Below are 18,523 nucleotides of genomic sequence, written 5' to 3' on the forward strand. Positions count from 1 at the left end.
CATAGTTTATATTCTATTATTTTAAACCAATGAATACAAATTATTAATGCAGAAACTAATCAAATAACTCAAAAACAATCCATGAACTGCCCCCCCAACAGCATTTGATTAGTCAAATATAAGAATCAGATTTGCACCCCATCTCTACCAAAAATACAAAAAATTAGCCGGGCATGGTGGCGGGCACCTGTAGTCCCAGCTACTCAGGAGGCTGAAGCAGGAGAATGGCGTGAACCCGGGAGGCAGAGCTTGCAGTGAGCCGAGATAGTGCCACTGCACTTCAGCCTGGGCGAAAGAGCGAGACTCCGTCTCAAAAAAAAAAAAAAAGAATCAGATTTGCAAAATATATATTCCTTAACTTATAAACATATCCTGTGATGTGCTGTGGTGTTGTCCCAGGTTTTTCTAATTAGGTGTGTGTATGATAGACTGTTGGATATTTTGTCAAATTTACCATGCACTCTCACTAGATATTCTTTATCATCATCTCCTGCAGGACTGGATGCCAGACATGTATATCTTCCTGTATCCTCCACCTACAAAACCCAAATAATGAATTACATAATGTTAACATGTTAGCTTTTGTTATTAAAATAAATATCCACTAGAATGAATGTAAATAACCCCACACCAAAAGCAAGATAATTAAAGCAAACTGTTTAACACTATGATTAGCACTCTGATAGAAAGCATTGTTTGGTATCTACATTATATGCAAACCTATGTTTTAACAGGATTTTGGTATCAATGTAAGAATGTTTGTACATTAAGTATATTTAATGATATCTAAAAAGGCAGATATATATAGGACCTAGAACCATATGTGATAGGCTATATCCTCAATGTTCATTGAAGAAACAAATACTCATGGGTTTAAACTGCAGACTGAAAAGTTAAAACGAAGCCTTTCTCAAGAAAATAAGATGTTAAATAAGTAAACAGATAAATAAAATACCTGGTTATTAAAATCAAACACATAATATCTCATCTTGACTCTACCTTTGATATACATGGTGAAACAAAAGAGTTATATTATGTAATATGAGAAATAGGGTCAGACTGACAGCAGGATCTATAATTATCTAACTAAAACTAAAATCATTACTTTAAAAATCACCAAGCATGGTTTCCATGGAAAGTTAGTGTTCATTCATATGTTTGACATTGTGTAGACACAACCCATAATCATGTACATGTAGAGGGTACTCTGGAAAACAGATGCTCTTACTACTGCGAAAAATGTATTTTGGAAAAATAGAAAAATCCTGTTCTCACTTATTTTACTACTTGAACATTCCCAGAATATTGGCATTTTAAAAACTCTTACATTCAAACTGACTTTAGAGGTTATGGAAACACTTTTTGGTAGGCTGCAAAAACTCCTTTCAAAAACATTGAGACTAGAATGTTTGGAAAAATACTTAAATATGATTTTAGAAGAACAACACTTACATCGTTATTCAATTAAGAATTTTAAAATGATGTGCCATTTCCTAAGAATAATTTCTGAATTTCTCATCATATCTTTAAAATCTCTAAAACTAACTCTTCTCTCCCAACTCTGTTCATTCACAACTGATATCATCCCCCTCACTTGTCTGGACTCAGCCAAACTTGAACCATCATTCAGGACCATTCTTAAATGTTCCCTCTTCCACAAAATATTTCCTGACAACTTCTGCCCGTCTGGCTACCCACAGACATCACCTGTAGTTAGTTTCTAAAGTCTTGTTTTACTAATAGAGTGTTAGAAAAATTATAGTTAAGCATGTATCTTTAGAGGAAGATTTTGCAGAGGCGGACATGCATTATGGCTCACAAAGGAAAGGAGGGTACAGTATATAAAGTTTTCCAAATTTATTAGTCATAGAGTGGTCCCCTCCCCTCTTTGGGTAAATTACAGAACTAGTGTTTGATAAAAGATGCTTTAGGAAACTCTTGTCTATACCACACAATTTGCAATTTGCAAAGCATCCACATCCATAATGTACCAGGCATAAGTAGATGTTGCAGATAAATACACGAAAAAACAGAGTTGAGATAAGCAAAATATAATGCAGTAAGTGTTACTACAGAAGTATACACAAATTGCTATGAAAACATAGAGGAGCAGAGTAACCAAAATCAATTTGGGGGCTTGATCATATTTAATTTTCTACTTCCATATTGTTTTTAATGGTTCTATTATTGACTCATATCTAATTGTATCTTATGTATACAGTCATTTTTCTCCCCTAGACATCTAGAAACTTCTTGAAGGCTGACACATATCACATATCTTAGGTCTTATGGATTTTCCACAATAGCTAGAACACATGGGAAATCTGGCCATCATTTAACACTCTACGACACCTTCATCTTGTTTTCTTATAACTCAACTTTTCATTCTTGCCTTTAAGACCTACAGTAATGGCCTTAACTTCCCTTTCAAGCTTTATTTGTCATTTTTTTTTATATTCATGATTCTATTCCACATACTTTCCTGTCTCCATGCTATTCCTAATATCACAAAATTCTTTTGCCCTACTTTTTGTTTGTTGAAATTATATCATTCAAGAGTTTTGATTCAGTACATGGTTTTAGTTTAACCTGACTCTAAGTTACTGCAATGTTTGAAATGGAAAGAAAAATGGAGAATGGAAGGTATGCACTCCAAGACACTAGAAATGCACTGTGCTGAGATGTACTGGCTAGGCTTCTGAATCAGACTAAGGATTGAGGCCTAGCTCCATCACTGAGCAACAATGAGTACTTGGCAGATAAGTACTTAATCTCTCTGCACCTGATTTTGGATTTGTGGGATAGACACATTGCCTCACAGAGTTGCCATAAGGGGAATGGGTGGGATAGATAGCCCAGAGATGAACACAACAGGACATAGTAGACAGTTTATAATCCTTAGGTCTCTTCTTCCATTTCCCTTTCTTCCATTCTCAGTGAAAAATACAACAAAATATGATCAAATAATTTGTTATTCTACATTCAGAGGAATGATGATTATGGTAACAACAGCAACAGCAGGAACAATCCTATCTAAGTCTTTTTTTTAAAGCATTTACTACATGCCTGTGGCACCAGTCTAAGCACATCATGTTGGATTATTTCTTTAAATCCCTCAGTGTATGAATGAGGCATGATTATTATTTTTATCCCCAGTTTATAAATGATGGCATTAGGGCTCAGATGGAGAATAATTGTAACATAAGGTTTGCCTTTATTAGTAGAATAGAAGATTGCTACAGTAAGACATCCCAGACATACTTCTCTTTTAATATATTCACATTTTAGATCAATTTCCTTAAACATAAACTAAACCAAGTCAATTTTATTAAACTGATCATTATTTGAAAAATTCTGTCTCTTCAGACTTCCATATCTGCTAGTTAATTTTGGAGATCAAAAGTGCTCTTTGAAGCCTTACATATATGCATGTTGGATTGCTTTTTGCCAGTTCCATTAAGGGCTACATAGTATAAATTAAGAACTTTGGGAAATATACTAACACTTATAGCACTGTGAAAATTTGCAAAAGCTAATGGAAAGGTATCTTGCTTTCTTCAGAGTTTAATATGTTACCGCTTTGTCTTCCTTTTAATCAAGTTACCCAATCATGAATATCATAGGACTAATCTATCCTGCTCAAGTTACACAGATCTGTGATATATAAGGATTCAAAGACATAATTTAACAAATCTCATATATTAGCAAGTGAGAAGTTTGACCTAGCCTAAAATAATTCTATGAACTTTGACACTTACCTGAGCAGTAGAAATTCGAAGAACCTCTCCTCCTCCTAGAGTTTGCACTTGATCCGTCTGTGGAAGGGGCCGGCCATCTTTCATCCAGGTCATTTTAGGGACTGGGATTCCAGAAGCAATGCAGGTAAGTTCAAGTGGGTTATTAACAATTACTGATATCTCTTCATGTTCTTCAGATCCATTAATGTGAGGTGGTTCTATTTAAAGGGAATAAAAAATAATAATAAACCCACAATTTCATAAAATACTGCTCGTTAGAAAAACTTGAAAATCCAACACAAATTTCTGTTCACATGATAAAAATTGATTAGAACAAGGAAAGTGAAATAATTCCTAGATGTCATCACCATTTCTCATTGACACACTTTCAAAAGGGATGGATCATGCCTATAAGAGATAATGAAGTAAATGGCAATTCATTACCATGTAATTATAGAACAACAGTTCGAACTCAGTTAATTAGAACAGTCTTGACTGAAAGATTTGAAAACAATAAAAACCAAACCCAGCTTGTACCACTTTTTTTTTTAGAGGGACTTAGCATATTATGTTTTTGTATCTTTAAATACCAATAGTTTCTACAAAAGCAATGCGTGAATACTGTGGAATTTTGCTATCATCTTTTCCATGCAGAACATTGAGAGGAAACAGTGACTAAGCAGAAGAAAAAATAGTTACATTTGGAGATAATTTCTGTATAAAACACATTTGTTATGTCTGGATTGGAGTTAACTTCCTCTTTTGTTACTTATACTTCTAAAATTACCTTTCTCAAGAGAAGGTCAAACAATCTAAACACTGGGAAGAAACATTAAGGTTCTTTAATTACTCCCAACTTTGGTAATTCCTTTAAAACACATTCCCCTTACGATTACCATTCGAGTTTTTTATGACGCTTTCATAGTTCAAGTCTCCAGCTTACTATTTGACAAGGCAGCCAGAATAGCTGTTGGACAGCTCCAGAGGTTAGCAAGTTTGTTTTTCTTTCTTTTTTCTTTAATAAGGCACATAGTTTAGAACAGTGACTCATAGCAGAAGATCTGGAGTCTGAGTTTTAATGCTGGTGTCAACAATTATTAGTTTCATGGATTTGAGAAAATCTCTAAAATGGGGACACCAACATTATTTACCAAATAGGATCGGTGTATGGCATCAGTGAGATACATTATATACTTTTTTGTGTGTTTCTGTATCTATTTTACAATCAAAGGTTTTAAAAAAGTTACTACTACTACTGTGTTTACTGCAGCTGTTGGTATTATTAAAATCTGTTTCCTAAAATTTCTACCATCTGTTAGTCTCTGTTTTCCTTCTGGAGAAAGATAATACACTAAGTCAGTTTTCCTTTTCAGATTATAATGAAGTCAGCATTTCTATACCACTGTCCCACATGACCTCTTTTTACTTCTATCTTACATACTGCTGTCAAAATACATTTTCTGAAGTGCAGTTTAATATTAATCTAAGATTTTCTGCTTAACAGATTTTAATGGCTCCATGTTCCTTACTGGATTAAATAAAAACTCATCATGGTTTCCAAGACTTCCACAATATGGTCTAGATCTATCTTTGTCATTATTTACTTTTAACATACTTATATGTAACCTAGACTTCAAATCCCTCAACAAGCTCAGTCCTTTCTTGCTCCTCATAGTCCCCCAGCTGAGAATGCTGAAGTACCATCAAGGTTATATTGTCCTCAAGTTCATTTGTGAAAACCATAAATCATTTCTTGATTCTCTCAACTAATTATAAAATGTCTATGCTTTTTCATTTTCGTATCATGTTGTTTGTACTACTCAAAACACTTATCTAATTCCTGGTTTGCCATAGTCAATTATTTGCTCCTCTTACTTCTTGGTTATTTAGTATATGTCAATCACCATGAATACAAAGATTAATAAGGCATGCTCGCTGCCCCCACCACAAAGTTTATAATCAGTGGATTTAAAATAGTAGCAGCAGTAACAGTATTAACATGCTCTCGAGTAGTTCAAACTCCAGACTGTCCAGATCTTACCTGTGTTAAGTGATTGCGAACTATTTTACTCTGTGTTTTGTCCATATGTCTTGTACTTCGGGCAGAGTAAGAGTTGTCTATACTCCAATAACTCCAGAATTTACATTTCCAGCCTAGACTCTCTTCTGAGCTCCAGATTCATAAATGCAATTATCAAATAAACATCTCCATTTGGATGTTTGAAAATCACTTAAAACTCAACATGTATTCAGACTGAACCTATTGCCTTATTTCTCAAAATGTGTTTTCTTTCCCAGTATTCTCTGCATCTAGGTGATTAATTTACCGATTAGTCACATAAGCCAGAAACTAAGTCATCCTTGATACCTTCTTCATCACTCCCTTGTGTCCCAATCTACAACCAAGTCCTAATACTTCCGCTGTACTTATTTCCAGAATACACCTTTTTCTCTCATCTCCCTCACTCTAATTTGAGCTACAATACCATTTATTTAATGTTTTTTTTTTCTTCCTAGTTTTAGGTGCCTACCCAAAATTACTGATTTCTTTCTGATTAACAGACTCAAATTTTTGATGAGATTGTCAATGTGCTAAACAAATTATATTTCCTAGCCTCTTTAGCAGAGAGTAGATGGAGTGGATGGAGTGGTATATGACAATTCTGACCAATGAGATGTAGGTGGATGTGGTTTTGTGGGGCTTGTAAGAAAGTCTTCATTCTTTTCGAAAGGGGCAACGCTTTGCCCTTCCTAGTTTCCTGCTCTATTGTTGCATCTAGAACAGCATCTAGTTATGCTAGGGGTGAGCAGATACTGCATGATCACCAAACAACCATGTTGTAAAGGTTCAAAAGAACTAAAAATATTTGAACTGCTGAACCACTGCAACAACAGCCATCCCAGTGAGAAAAACAAAAGTATTTTGGTTAACCCACCATATTTCAACTCTGTAACTCACAGGCAAACACAATTCCTTATACTGGTCTCTCAGAATCCATTCTTGTCCTGGTCCAAGTAGCCTTGCATTCTATAGCCAGAGTGCTCTTCTCAAACTGTAGTTCTACTTGTTATTCCATTTTTAGAACTTTGAATGATTTCTCATTGGTACAGGATAAAAAGCAGACTTCTTAATATGGTCAAAAAAGTGCTCTATGACCTGGCCCTATGAAAACCCCCTATTTTGTAATATGCTCTCCATTGTTTTCAGTGGTCTAGCCACATTGCACTTTTCAGAACCACTAATATACCATGATACCTCCCACCAGACGGATAGAATTAAATAAAGAGGATTTCTCCAAGTTAAGATGTTTGCATTCTGAGTGGTAGCACTGCTTCAAGTGAAGAACTTTTCAGAGTTTAATGGAATTAATTTTCAACATATGCTGAAATGCTAAAACTTCTCATCTTTTTTCTAAGCCAGTTTTCAAATCTGTTTTGAGAAATTATTATTCTTGTAAACTCTTCAACTTTATAAAAGGCAGGCTGTTCTTTAAGAATTCCACTAAGAATATCATTGTTGTTTTTCTCCTTCATTTTCTTCATCCAGAAATGCACCAGTCTGTGATTCTGCTCCTGGGTTCTTTCTCCCCACTCTCCCCCTCCCCCTGCCACATGCTAGACCAGGCCCCTGCATTTACAGGCCTGTATGCATACAGCAGCCTCTTCAATTCATTTTTCACTCTCTCACTCTGTCAGAGGGATTTTTTGGAAACGAAATCTGGCTGTAACATATTTCTCCTTAAGATTCTTCCATTGCCTTGGTAATGAGGTCCAAACTTCCTCAAAGTTCTCAGAGCTTTGCATAGTTTGGCCTCTGCCCATATATAGTTCTTGTCTTGTCTCTTGCTACTCTTCCTCATACACTCAGTTTCAGGGGGTACAAATTGACAATTCAAATTGTATTATCTCTAGGTGAGAAATGTATATAAAATTCCCCACTCATTTCTACAGTCCTACTCTTCAGGGCTCAGATTTATGCTTGAGGAGGTCGAATCTGAAATTTACCATCCCACAGAATGTTATTTTATCCATATAATCCTCATCACACTGAAAAGTAATTACTTCTTTAGTATCTGTGTCTTCCACAGATGCAGGAAGTTGAGGGCTGAGATCATATCTTTCTTAGTGATGCATTGTCATGTTTGCCACACCATACATGTTCATAATTATAGTTAAATGATGGCTAGAAACATACCTGTCACATAACGTATATTCAATAATTAATACTTGATATGTGAATAATGAATGTACAGGATCACATTATGTCATCTCCTCTTACTCCTCACATTCTGTGAATTGATGTACAGGAATTTGCTACCCAACCCCACCCTGCACCTCCCAGACACACAGTTTTTCTTTTTTTTTTCTCATTGACACATAATTATTATGCATGTTTAGGGAGTACAATGTGATGTTTCCATACATGTATACACTGTGTAATTATCAAATCAGGGTAATTAGCATTTCCATCACTTCAAACATTTATCAGTTCTTTGTGGTGAAAGCATTGAAATTCCTCTCTATTAGCTATTCTGAGATATACAATAGTATATTATTAACTATAGTCACCCTACTGTGCAATAGGACACCAGAACTCATTCTTCCTTTCTAATTGTAACTTTGTACCCATTGACCTACTCCCCCGTCTCCCTTGTCTTTGGTAACCACTGTCCTATTCACTACTTCTATGAGATCAACTTTTTAAAATTTCACATGAATGAAATCATGTGGTATTTTCTTTCTGTGCCTGGCTAATTTCACAGAGTTTAATGTTCTCCAGGTTCATCCATGTTGTCACAAATGACAGAATTTCATTCTTTTTTATGGCTGAATAGTACTGCATTGTGTATATCTACTACATTGTCTTTATTCATTCATCCATTGTTGAACATTTAGGTTGATTATATATCTTGTCTGTTGTGAATAGTGCTGCGATAAACGTGGATTTATTTGACATACTGATTTCATTTCCTTTGGATATATATCCAGTAGTGGGATTTCTGAACCATATGGTAGTTCTATTTTTAATTTTTTTAGGAACCTCTATCTGTTTTCATAATGGCTATATTAATTTACAATCCCACCAACAGTGTACAAGTGTTCCCTTCTCTCCACATCCTTGCCAACTCTTGATACCTCTTATCTTTTTGGTCATACCCATCCTCACTAGAGCGAGGTGATATCTCATTATGGTTTTGATTTGCCTTTGTTTGGTGATTAGTAATGTTGAGGCTTTTTTCATATACCTCTTGGCCATTTACATGTCATCTTTTGAGAAATGTCTGTTAAGGATTTTGTCCATTTTAAAATTGTGCTCTTTGTTTTTTTGCTATTAAGCTCCTTATATATATATATAATATTAACCCCTTAGAGGTATAGTTTGAAATATTTTCTCCCATTCTGTAGGTTGTCTCTTCACTTTGTTGAATGTTTCCTTAGCTGTGCAGAAGCTTTTTGTTTGATATAATACCATTTGTCTATTTTTGCTTTTGTTGCCCATGCTTTTGAGGTCTTATCCAGAAAAATCCTTGTCTAGTCCAATATCATGAAGTGTTTCCTCTGTGTTGTCTTCTAGTAGTTTCGTAGTTTGGGATCTTACATTTAACTCTTTAAGCCATTTTGAGCTGATTTTTGTATACGGTGAAAGATAGAGGTCTCATATTTCTGCATGTGGACATCCCAATTTCCCCAGCACCATTTATTGAAGAGACTATCCTTTCCCCAGTATGTGTTCTTGGGACCTTTGTCAAAAATCTGGTGGCTGTAGATGCATGAATTCATTTCTGAGCTCCTTATTCTGTTCAATTGGTCTGTGTGTCTGTTTTTATGTCAATAGCATGCTGTTTTGATTAATACAGCTTTGTATATTTTTAAGTCAGGTAGTCAGCTGCCTTCAGCTTTGTTCTTTTTACTCAAGATTGCTTTGGTTATTTGGAGTCTTTTGTGCTTCCATACAAATTTTAGATTTCTTTTTTCCTAATTCAGTGAAGAATGCCAATCGTATTTTCATAAAATTGCATTGAATCTGATTGTTTTGGGAGTATGGCCATTTTAATAGTATTAATTCTTCCAATCCATAAACATGAAATATCTTTCCATTTATTTGTTTCCTTTCCATTTCTTTGACTAATGTTTAGATTTATTCTTACATATCTCTCTTTTTTTTTTTTTTTTTTTGGATAGCTATTGTACCTCAGTATCTGAAGAGGATTGGTTCCAGACCCTCTGTGAATACCAAAATCTGCAGATGCTCAAGCCCGGCAGTAGGCCTTGAGAAACCCATGGATACACAGTTGGCCCTCGGTATCTGCAGATTCCACATCCAATGAATATTATATTTTTGATATGCAGTTGTTTGAATCCACAGATATGGAACTGATGGATATGAAGGGCTGACAGTAAATGGGATTATTTTCTTGATTTCTTTTTCAGATAATTTGCTGTTGGCAAATAGAAATGCTACTGATTTTTGTACGGTGATTTTTAAGTCACAACTTTACTGAATTTGTTTATCATTTCTAACAGTTTTCTGGTGGAGTCTTTAGAGGTTTTCTATATATAAGATTATGCTGTCTGCAAACAGAACATTTGACTTCCTCCTTTCGAATTTGGATGTCTTTTATTTTTTTGCCTGTTGCTCTAGCTAGGACTTCAATACTATGTCTAATAGAAGTAGAGAAAGTGGGCATCCTTATCTTCTGCTAGACCTTGTAGGAAAGGCTTTCAACTTTTTCCTGTTTCGTGTGATGTTAGCTGTGGATTTATCATAAATAGTCTTTATTGTGTTGAGGTATGTATCTTCTATCCCTAATTTGTTGAGGGTTTTTCTCATGAAGGAATGTTGAATTTCGTCAGATGCTTTTTTCACATCTATTGAAATGATCATATGATTTTTGTCCTATCTGTTAACGTGATGTATCACATTTATTGACTGTGTATGTTAAAACATCCTTGCATCCCTGGAATGCAACCCACTTGATCAGAGTGAATGATCTTTTCAATATACTGTCGAATTTGGTTTGCTAGTATTTTGTTGAGCATTTTTGCAACTATGTTGATAAGGGATATTGGGTTGTAGTTTTCTTTTGCCCCTAAATATCCTGGAGAACTTCCTTTACTACCGGTCTCCATTCTATGGAAGTCACATCTACTCCAGAGAACCATACTTCATTTATTTAGATATTGTTCTGCTTCCCTGTACAGAAGAAATTCCCTTTAATCCACCTGGAAAGTAACTAGTTTGGTTCAATTTAATCCAACAAATAACACATTAATAGTCTCTAGTGTATTAAATGTCATGCTAAGCACTGGGAATGCAAGAATAAGTAAGAAGACATCTGCCCTCATAAAGCTTAACTAGGGATAAAGCAGAATTTTAGGGTTACATAAATAAATTTTAATAGGTGCTCTGAGAAAGATTATAACACACTCTGAAACATATGCTAACTTCTACCTAACCAATACTCTTGCCAAAATTATTTTTGCTCTTCTCTATAGGGTGTATTTTCTGCTATGTAAGGAGCATGGGGACTCACTTACTTCACACTGAAAAAAAACAAGCAAAACGCCAAAAGCTCTTGGTTCTTGAAATACTTCATTTCATTATCTTACTTTCTCTTCCAAGGTTATCATTTTTTACTTCAAGGAAAAGAAGTGTTTTTTCTTTAAACTGTTGCATTTAGAACATTGGAATACATATTTTAAGTATTTACTTTAAATGCACACAAGAATAAATAGAACTAGACTATTTGAAATGATTATTCCAACTATAATCTACAGATTGGATCATTTAAAGTCAGGAATAACATGTAATAGTATACATATTATGCTTTTTCATCAAATTTCTGTAATTGGATGTGTTTTCAACTCTTGGCAAAAGTTTAAAAAGCTACTTCTCAATTGGTTATAAGATTTTATCAATGAATAATGTTTTACAAGCTGGAGTTTTCATCTTTTCAGATAAAAAATACAATTTAAGGAGATTTTGGGCTGAGACAATGGGGTTTTCTAGATACACAATCATGTCATCTGCAAACAGGGACAATTTGATTTCCTCTTTTCCTAACTGAAAACGCTTTATTTCTTTCTCCTGCCTAATTGCCCTGGCCAGAACTTCCAACACTATGTTGAATAGGAGTGGTGAGAGAGGGCATCCCTGTCTTGTGCCAGTTTTCAAAGGGAATGCTTCCAGTTTTTGCCCATTCAGTATGATATTGGCTGTGGGTTTGTCATCGATAGCTCTTATTATTTTGAGATACGTCCCATGAATACCTAATTTATTGAGAGTTTTTAGCATGAAGAGTTGTTGAATTTTGTCAAAGGCCTTTTCTGCATCTATTGAGATAATCACGTGGTTATTGTCTTTGGTTCTGTTTATATGCTGGATTACATTTATTGATTTGCGTATATTGAACCAGCCTTGCATCCCAGGGATGAAGCCCACTTGATCATGGTGGATAAGCTTTTTGATGTGCTGCTGGATTCTGTTTGCCAGTATTTTATTGAGGATTTTTGCATCAATGTTCATCAACGATATTGGTCTAAAATTATCTTTTTTGGTTGTGTCTCTGCCCGGCTTTGGTATCAGGATGATGCTGGCCTCGTAAAATGAGTTAGGGAGGATTCCCTCTTTTTCTATTGATTGGAATAGTTTCAGAAGGAATGTACCAGTTCCTCCTTGTACCTCTGGTAGAATTCGGCTGTGAATCCATCTGGTCCTGGACTCTTTTTGGTTGGTAAGCTATTGATTATTGCCACAATTTCAGATCCTGTTATTGGTCTATTCAGAGATTCAACTTCTTCCTGGTTTAGTCTTGGGAGAGTGTATGTGTCGAGGAATTTATCCATTTCTTCTAGATTTTCTAGTTTATTTGCGTAGAGGTGTTTGTAGTATTCTCTGATGGTAGTTTGTATTTCTGTGGGATTGGTGGTGATATCCCCTTTATCATTTTTTATTGCGTCTATTTGATTCTTCTCTCTTTTTTTCTTTATTAGTCTTTCTAGCGGTCTATCAATTTTGTTGATCCTTTCAAAAAACCAGCTCCTGGATTCATTAATTTTTTGAAGGGTTTTTTTGGTCTCTTATTTCCTTCAGTTCTGCTCTGATTTTAGTTATTTCTTGCCTTCTGCTAGCTTTTGAATGTGTTTGCTCTTGCTTTTCTAGTTCTTTTAATTGTGATGTTAGGGTGTCAATTTTGGATATTTCCTGCTTTCTCTTGTGGGCATTTAGTGCTATAAATTTCCCTCTACACACTGCTTTGAATGTGTCCCAGAGATTCTGGTACGTTGTGTCTTTGTTCTCATTGGTTTCAAAGAACATCTTTATTTCTGCCTTCATTTTGTTATGTACCCAGTAGTCATTGAGGAGCAGGTCGTTCAGTTTCTATGTAGTTGAGTGGTTTTGAGTGAGTTTCTTAATCCTGAGTTCTAGTTTGATTGCACTGTGGTCTGAGAGACAGTTTGTTATAATTTCTGTTCTTTTACATTTGCTGAGGAGTGCTTTACTTGCAACTATGTGGTCAATTTTGGAACAGGTGTGGTGTGGTGCTGAAAAAAATGTATATTCTGTTGATTTGGGGTGGAGAGTTCTGTAGATGTCTATTAGGTCTGCTTGGTGCAGAGCTGAGTTCAATTCCTGGATATCCTTGTTAACTTTCTGTCTCGATCTGCCTAATGTTGACAGTGGGGTGTTAAAGTCTCCCATTATTATTGTGTGGGAGTCTAAGTCTCTTTGTAGGTCACTCAGGACTTGCTTTATGAATCTGGGTGCCCCTGTATTGGGTGCATATATATTTAGGATGGTTAGCTCTTCTTGTTGAATTGATCTCTTTACCATTATGTATGGCCTTCTTTGTCTCTTTTGATCTTTGTTGGTTTAAAGTCTGTTTTATCAGAGACTAGGATTGCAACCCCTGCCTTTTTTTGTTTTCCATTTGCTTGGTAGATCTTCCTCCATCCTTTTATTTTGAGCCTATGTGTGTCTCTGCGCGTGAGATGGGTTTCCTGAATACAGCACACTGATGGGTCTTGACTCTTTATCCAATTTGCCAGTCTGTGTCTTTTAATTGGAGCATTTAGTCCATTTACATTTAAAGGTAATATTGTTATGTGTGAATTTGATCCTGTCATTATGATGTTAGCTGGTTATTTTGCTCGTTAGTTGATGCAGTTTCTTCCTAGTCTCGATGGTCTTTACATTTTGGCATGATTTTGCAGCGGCTGGTACCGGTTGTGCCTTTCCATGTTTAGTGCTTCCTTCAGGAGCTCTTTTAGGGCAGGCCTGGTGGTGACGAAATCTCTCAGCATTTGCTTGTCTGTAAAGTATTTTATTTCTCCTTCACTTATGAAGCTTAGTTTGGCTGGATATGAAACTCTGGGTTGAAAATTCTTTTCTTTAAGAATGTTGAATATTGGCCCCCACTCTCTTCTGGCTTGTAGAGTTTCTGCTGGGAGATCCGCTGTTAGTCTGATGGGCTTCCCTTTGTGGGTAACCCGACCTTTCTCTCTGGCTACGCTTAACATTTTTTCCTTCATTTCAGCTTTGGTGAATCTGACAATTATGTGTCTTGGAGTTGCTCTTCTCAGGATACAAAATCAATGTACAGAAATCACAAGCATTCTTATACACCAATAACAGACAAACAGAGAGCCAAATCATGAGTGAACTCCCATTGACAATTGCTTCAAAGAGAATAAAATACTTAGGAATCCAACTTACAAGGGACGCGAAGGACCTCTTCAAGGAGAAGTATAAACCACTGCTCAATGAAATAAAAGAGGATACAAAGAAATGGAAGAACATTCCATGCTCATGGGTAGGAAGAATCAATATCGTGAAAATGGCCATACTGCCCAAGGTAATTCATAGATTCAGTGCCATCTCCATCAAGCTACCAATGACTTTCTTCACAGAATTGGAAAAATCTACTTTAAAGTTCATATGGAACCAAAAAAGAGCCCACATCGCTAAGTCAATCCTAAGCCAAAAGAACAAAGCTGGAGGCATCACGCTACCAGACTTCAAACTATACTACAAGGCTACAGTAACCAAAACAGCATGGTACTGGTACCAAAACAGAGATATAGATCAATGGAACAGAACAGAGGCCTCAGAAATAATGCCACATATCTACAACCATCTGATCTTTGACAAACCTGACAAAAACAAGCAATGGGGAAAGGATTCTCTATTTAATAAATGGTGCTGGGAAAACTGGCTAGCCATATGTAGAAAGCTGAAACTGGATCCCTTCCTTACACCTTATACAAAAATTAATTCAAGATGGATTAAAGACTTAAATGTTAGACCTAGAACCATAAAAACCCTGGAAGAAAACCTAGGCATTACCATTCAGGACATAGGCATGGGCAAGGACTTCATGTCTAAAACACCAAAAGCAATGGCCACAAAAGCCAAAATTGACAAATGGGATCTAATTAAACTAAAGAGCTTCTGCACAGCAAAAGAAACTACCATCAGAGTGAACAGGCAACCTACAAAATAGGAGAAAATTTTTGCAACCTACTCATCTGACAAAGGGCTAATATCCAGAATCTACAATGAACTCAAACAAATTTATAAGAAAAAAACAAACAACCCCATCAAAAAGTAGGCAAAGGATATGAACAGACACTTCTCAAAAGAAGACATTTATGCAGCCAAAGGACACATGAAAAAATGCTCATCATTACTGGCCAGAGAAATGCAAATCAAAACCACAATGAGATACCATCTCACACCGGTTAGAATGGTGATCATTAAAAAGTCAGGAAACAACAGGTGCTGGAGAAGATGTGGAGAAATAGGAACACTTTTACACTGTTGGTGGGACTGTAAACTAGTTCAACCATTGTGGAAGTCAGTGTGGCGATTCCTCAGGGATCTAGAACTAGAAATACCATTTGACCCAGCCATTCCATTACTGGGTATACACCCAAAGGACTATAAATCATGCTGCCATAAAGACACATGCACATGTATGTTTATTGCGGCACTATTTGCAATAGCAAAGACTTGGAACCAACCCAAATGTCCAACAATGATAGACTGGATTAAGAAAATGTGGCACATATACACCATGGAATACTATGCAGCCATAAAAAATGATGAGTTCATGTCCTTTGTAGGGACATGGATGAAATTGGAAATCATCATTCTCAGTAAACTATTGCAAGGACAAAAAACCAAACACCACGTGTTCTCACTCATAGGTGGGAATTGAACACTGAGAACACATGGACACAGGAAGGGGAACATCACACTCTGGGGACTGTTGTGGGGTGGGGGGAGGGGAGAGGGATAGCATTAGGAGATATACCTAATGCTAAATGGTGAGTTAATGGGTGCAGCACACCGGCATGGCACATGTATACATATGTAACTAACCTGCACATTGTGCCCATGTACCCTAAAACTTAAAGTATAATAATAATAAAAAAAATACAATTTAAATTAACATGCTTCAGATGATAGTAAGCCAAGGTGAATTATAAAAGAAATAAAAATGCAATAACATTTTTTAAAAAAATTCTCTCACAGCTACTGATTCTCAGAATTATACTTATTTACTAAACGTTCACTAACACTTACTTTCCAATTATTCTACATTTACCACAGTGTTTACATACCTAGGACCTTGAGGATAAAGTGTTTGCTGACTTCTCCAGCTTCATTTGAGGCAGTGCAGGTGTACTTTCCCGAATCTTCGGTCTCTGCTTTGAGGAGCTGCAGGACCATTCCATGGGTGCTGACTGTTAGATGGGCATCAAGCCCCAGAGGCTGGCCATCTCTAAGCCAGGCCATTCTGGGAGCTGGGGTTCCATCAGCAATGCATGCCATAGAGGTGGAACTGCCTTTGAGAATTGTGATTTCCTCTGTCCCCATTGAATTGTCCATATTTGGTGGTGCTACATAGGAAACAACATGGGCAAAATTTGGATGTCTATTATAATTTGAGATCAATTTAAATTAAAACATTTGAATAATTCTACAATGTTTCTGTGGTTGATAAAATATATACTTTAAAATTATGTATAATAACTAAGGACTTTACAACAAAAATATCTATTAGGAATGCTAATTATTAATCTTCCAAATATTAGCAATGAAACTTAAAAATTGTTTTCTTACAGAACACACAATGTGTTTTAAATTTTGGTGATTTTTCAGCTTCTTCAGTCCGTCCCTTTAATTTGTTGTAATGTATATAATTGTTTTAGTAGTATTCTTTTAACTACTATATACAGTATAAATAATATCAAGTTATAAAATAAGTCATTTGTAGATTATAATAAAGCATTACTTAACTGAGGTGTTCTTGGGGATTGAGAAATGTGGATCAGCAAACTTCAATATTTCCGAAATGGAAGGTATTGAGTTATCTCCATATATACACATACACACACATGCATATATGTACATGCATCCATTCATAGTTTGAATACTCTAAACAAGCTGCTAATATTGTTAGAAAAGTTTTGACTTTTTCTTTACATGAAAAGACTGGTCTTGTGTCTGGATTGAAATGCTATTTTTAAAAATTAGATTTGATTTAGTGCAAATTTCTAGATCAGTATAGTATTTTGATAAACAGACAGTATGGTCCAATAATATGGACCCCTTGGAAGAAAATACATTCTCTAGTCAGTAAGATCCTATCTCACTAATCCTTTTTGATAAAGTCAGATTTCCAAATCTCTGAGGAAGTCGGGTTCTAAAGATAGTCTGTTGCTTAATACTTGACATAGTAAAGTAATAGGGTCATTTCTGTGACACATACCAAACACTTGAAGATTGTAATGCTTATTATCCACCCCAGCTCTGTTGGAGGCCACACAAGTATACACAGCGACATCAGACACCTGAGCTCTCACAATCCTGAGAAACAATTTGATCCACATTTCATCACTTGATCCCATGCAACGAGTACACATAAAATAATTATGATTTATAAATAGGCTATAGGTGGTGATTTATGTTGGGAAATTTTAATTATGAAGCTTATAGCCATCCATCACAAAATATAGGGGCCTCAAACGCAATTTATTCTACAAAGCTGATTAAGCAGTGACAATAAACCACTGAAAATATAGCACAATTTAAGAGGTGAATATTTTTCAAATATATATTAATAGAGAATGCTGCTAACATGAAAATCACATTATCATAGTAGGCATCTTCCTACTACCTTGCCACATAAAGTTTTAGCTAAAACAGTAATTCCTGGAAATACGTATGTGATAACAAACCTGTCTATAAAAGACCATTTTACACATTTACTAAAAAATGAAAGCACATAAATAAGGATAAAAAATCATTTCAATTGTATATTTGTTGTCCTTCCTCTACTAAAAATATACTTAAAGGGAAAAAAAACTGTAAAGGCTTAGAAAAAAACATTTCTTCAACACTGTTTAAATGAAGGAAAAGTCTACAATCACAGTTACTTCACCTGTTTAGGAAATCAGACACAATAAAAGCTGACCTGACAACTTGTCCTGCTGCCAGTAACCGGATATGGGAGGACAGAGGCAGAGGAAGTCCATTCTTCAGCCAGTTTATCTGTGGTGGAGGCGTCCCTGTGGCTCTGCATTCAATATTTATTGAAGTATCCACTAAAGTCATTAGTTTCTCTGCTTCGTCTTTATTACCCCTAATTGTAGGTGTAACTATGTTGTGCAGAAAGTGAGAGAGAGGGAAGAGGGATGTATTATGTATTACTAGTTCAAATAATTTCTACTACAATTGCTCTCACTTCAAAATTGTAACCCAAAAGGAAATAGTGGTG

The 18,523-nt window shown here is 35.6% G+C and overlaps 1 protein-coding gene across 4 annotated transcripts in view; it reads right to left on the reverse strand.

Moving 5' to 3' along the window:
- The window catches only part of HMCN1 (hemicentin 1), a 446,669-nt gene that overhangs the window by 78,724 nt on the left and 349,422 nt on the right, over positions 1 to 18,523 (reverse strand). For all 4 annotated transcript variants that reach the window (XM_024256979.3, XM_002809691.5, XM_024256990.3 and 1 more), the window contains 5 exons: positions 18,221 to 18,404; positions 17,516 to 17,613; positions 16,365 to 16,643; positions 3,759 to 3,955; positions 455 to 536 (listed from right to left, as the gene is read on the reverse strand). In XM_024256979.3, coding sequence (XP_024112747.2) covers positions 455 to 536; positions 3,759 to 3,955; positions 16,365 to 16,643; positions 17,516 to 17,613; positions 18,221 to 18,404 — 840 coding nt within the window. The remainder of the gene's footprint in view (positions 1 to 454; positions 537 to 3,758; positions 3,956 to 16,364; positions 16,644 to 17,515; positions 17,614 to 18,220; positions 18,405 to 18,523) is intronic.

This window comes from Pongo abelii, chromosome 1, assembly GCF_028885655.2.
Source record: "Pongo abelii isolate AG06213 chromosome 1, NHGRI_mPonAbe1-v2.0_pri, whole genome shotgun sequence".
In the NCBI taxonomy this organism is placed as follows: Eukaryota; Metazoa; Chordata; class Mammalia; order Primates; family Hominidae; genus Pongo; species Pongo abelii.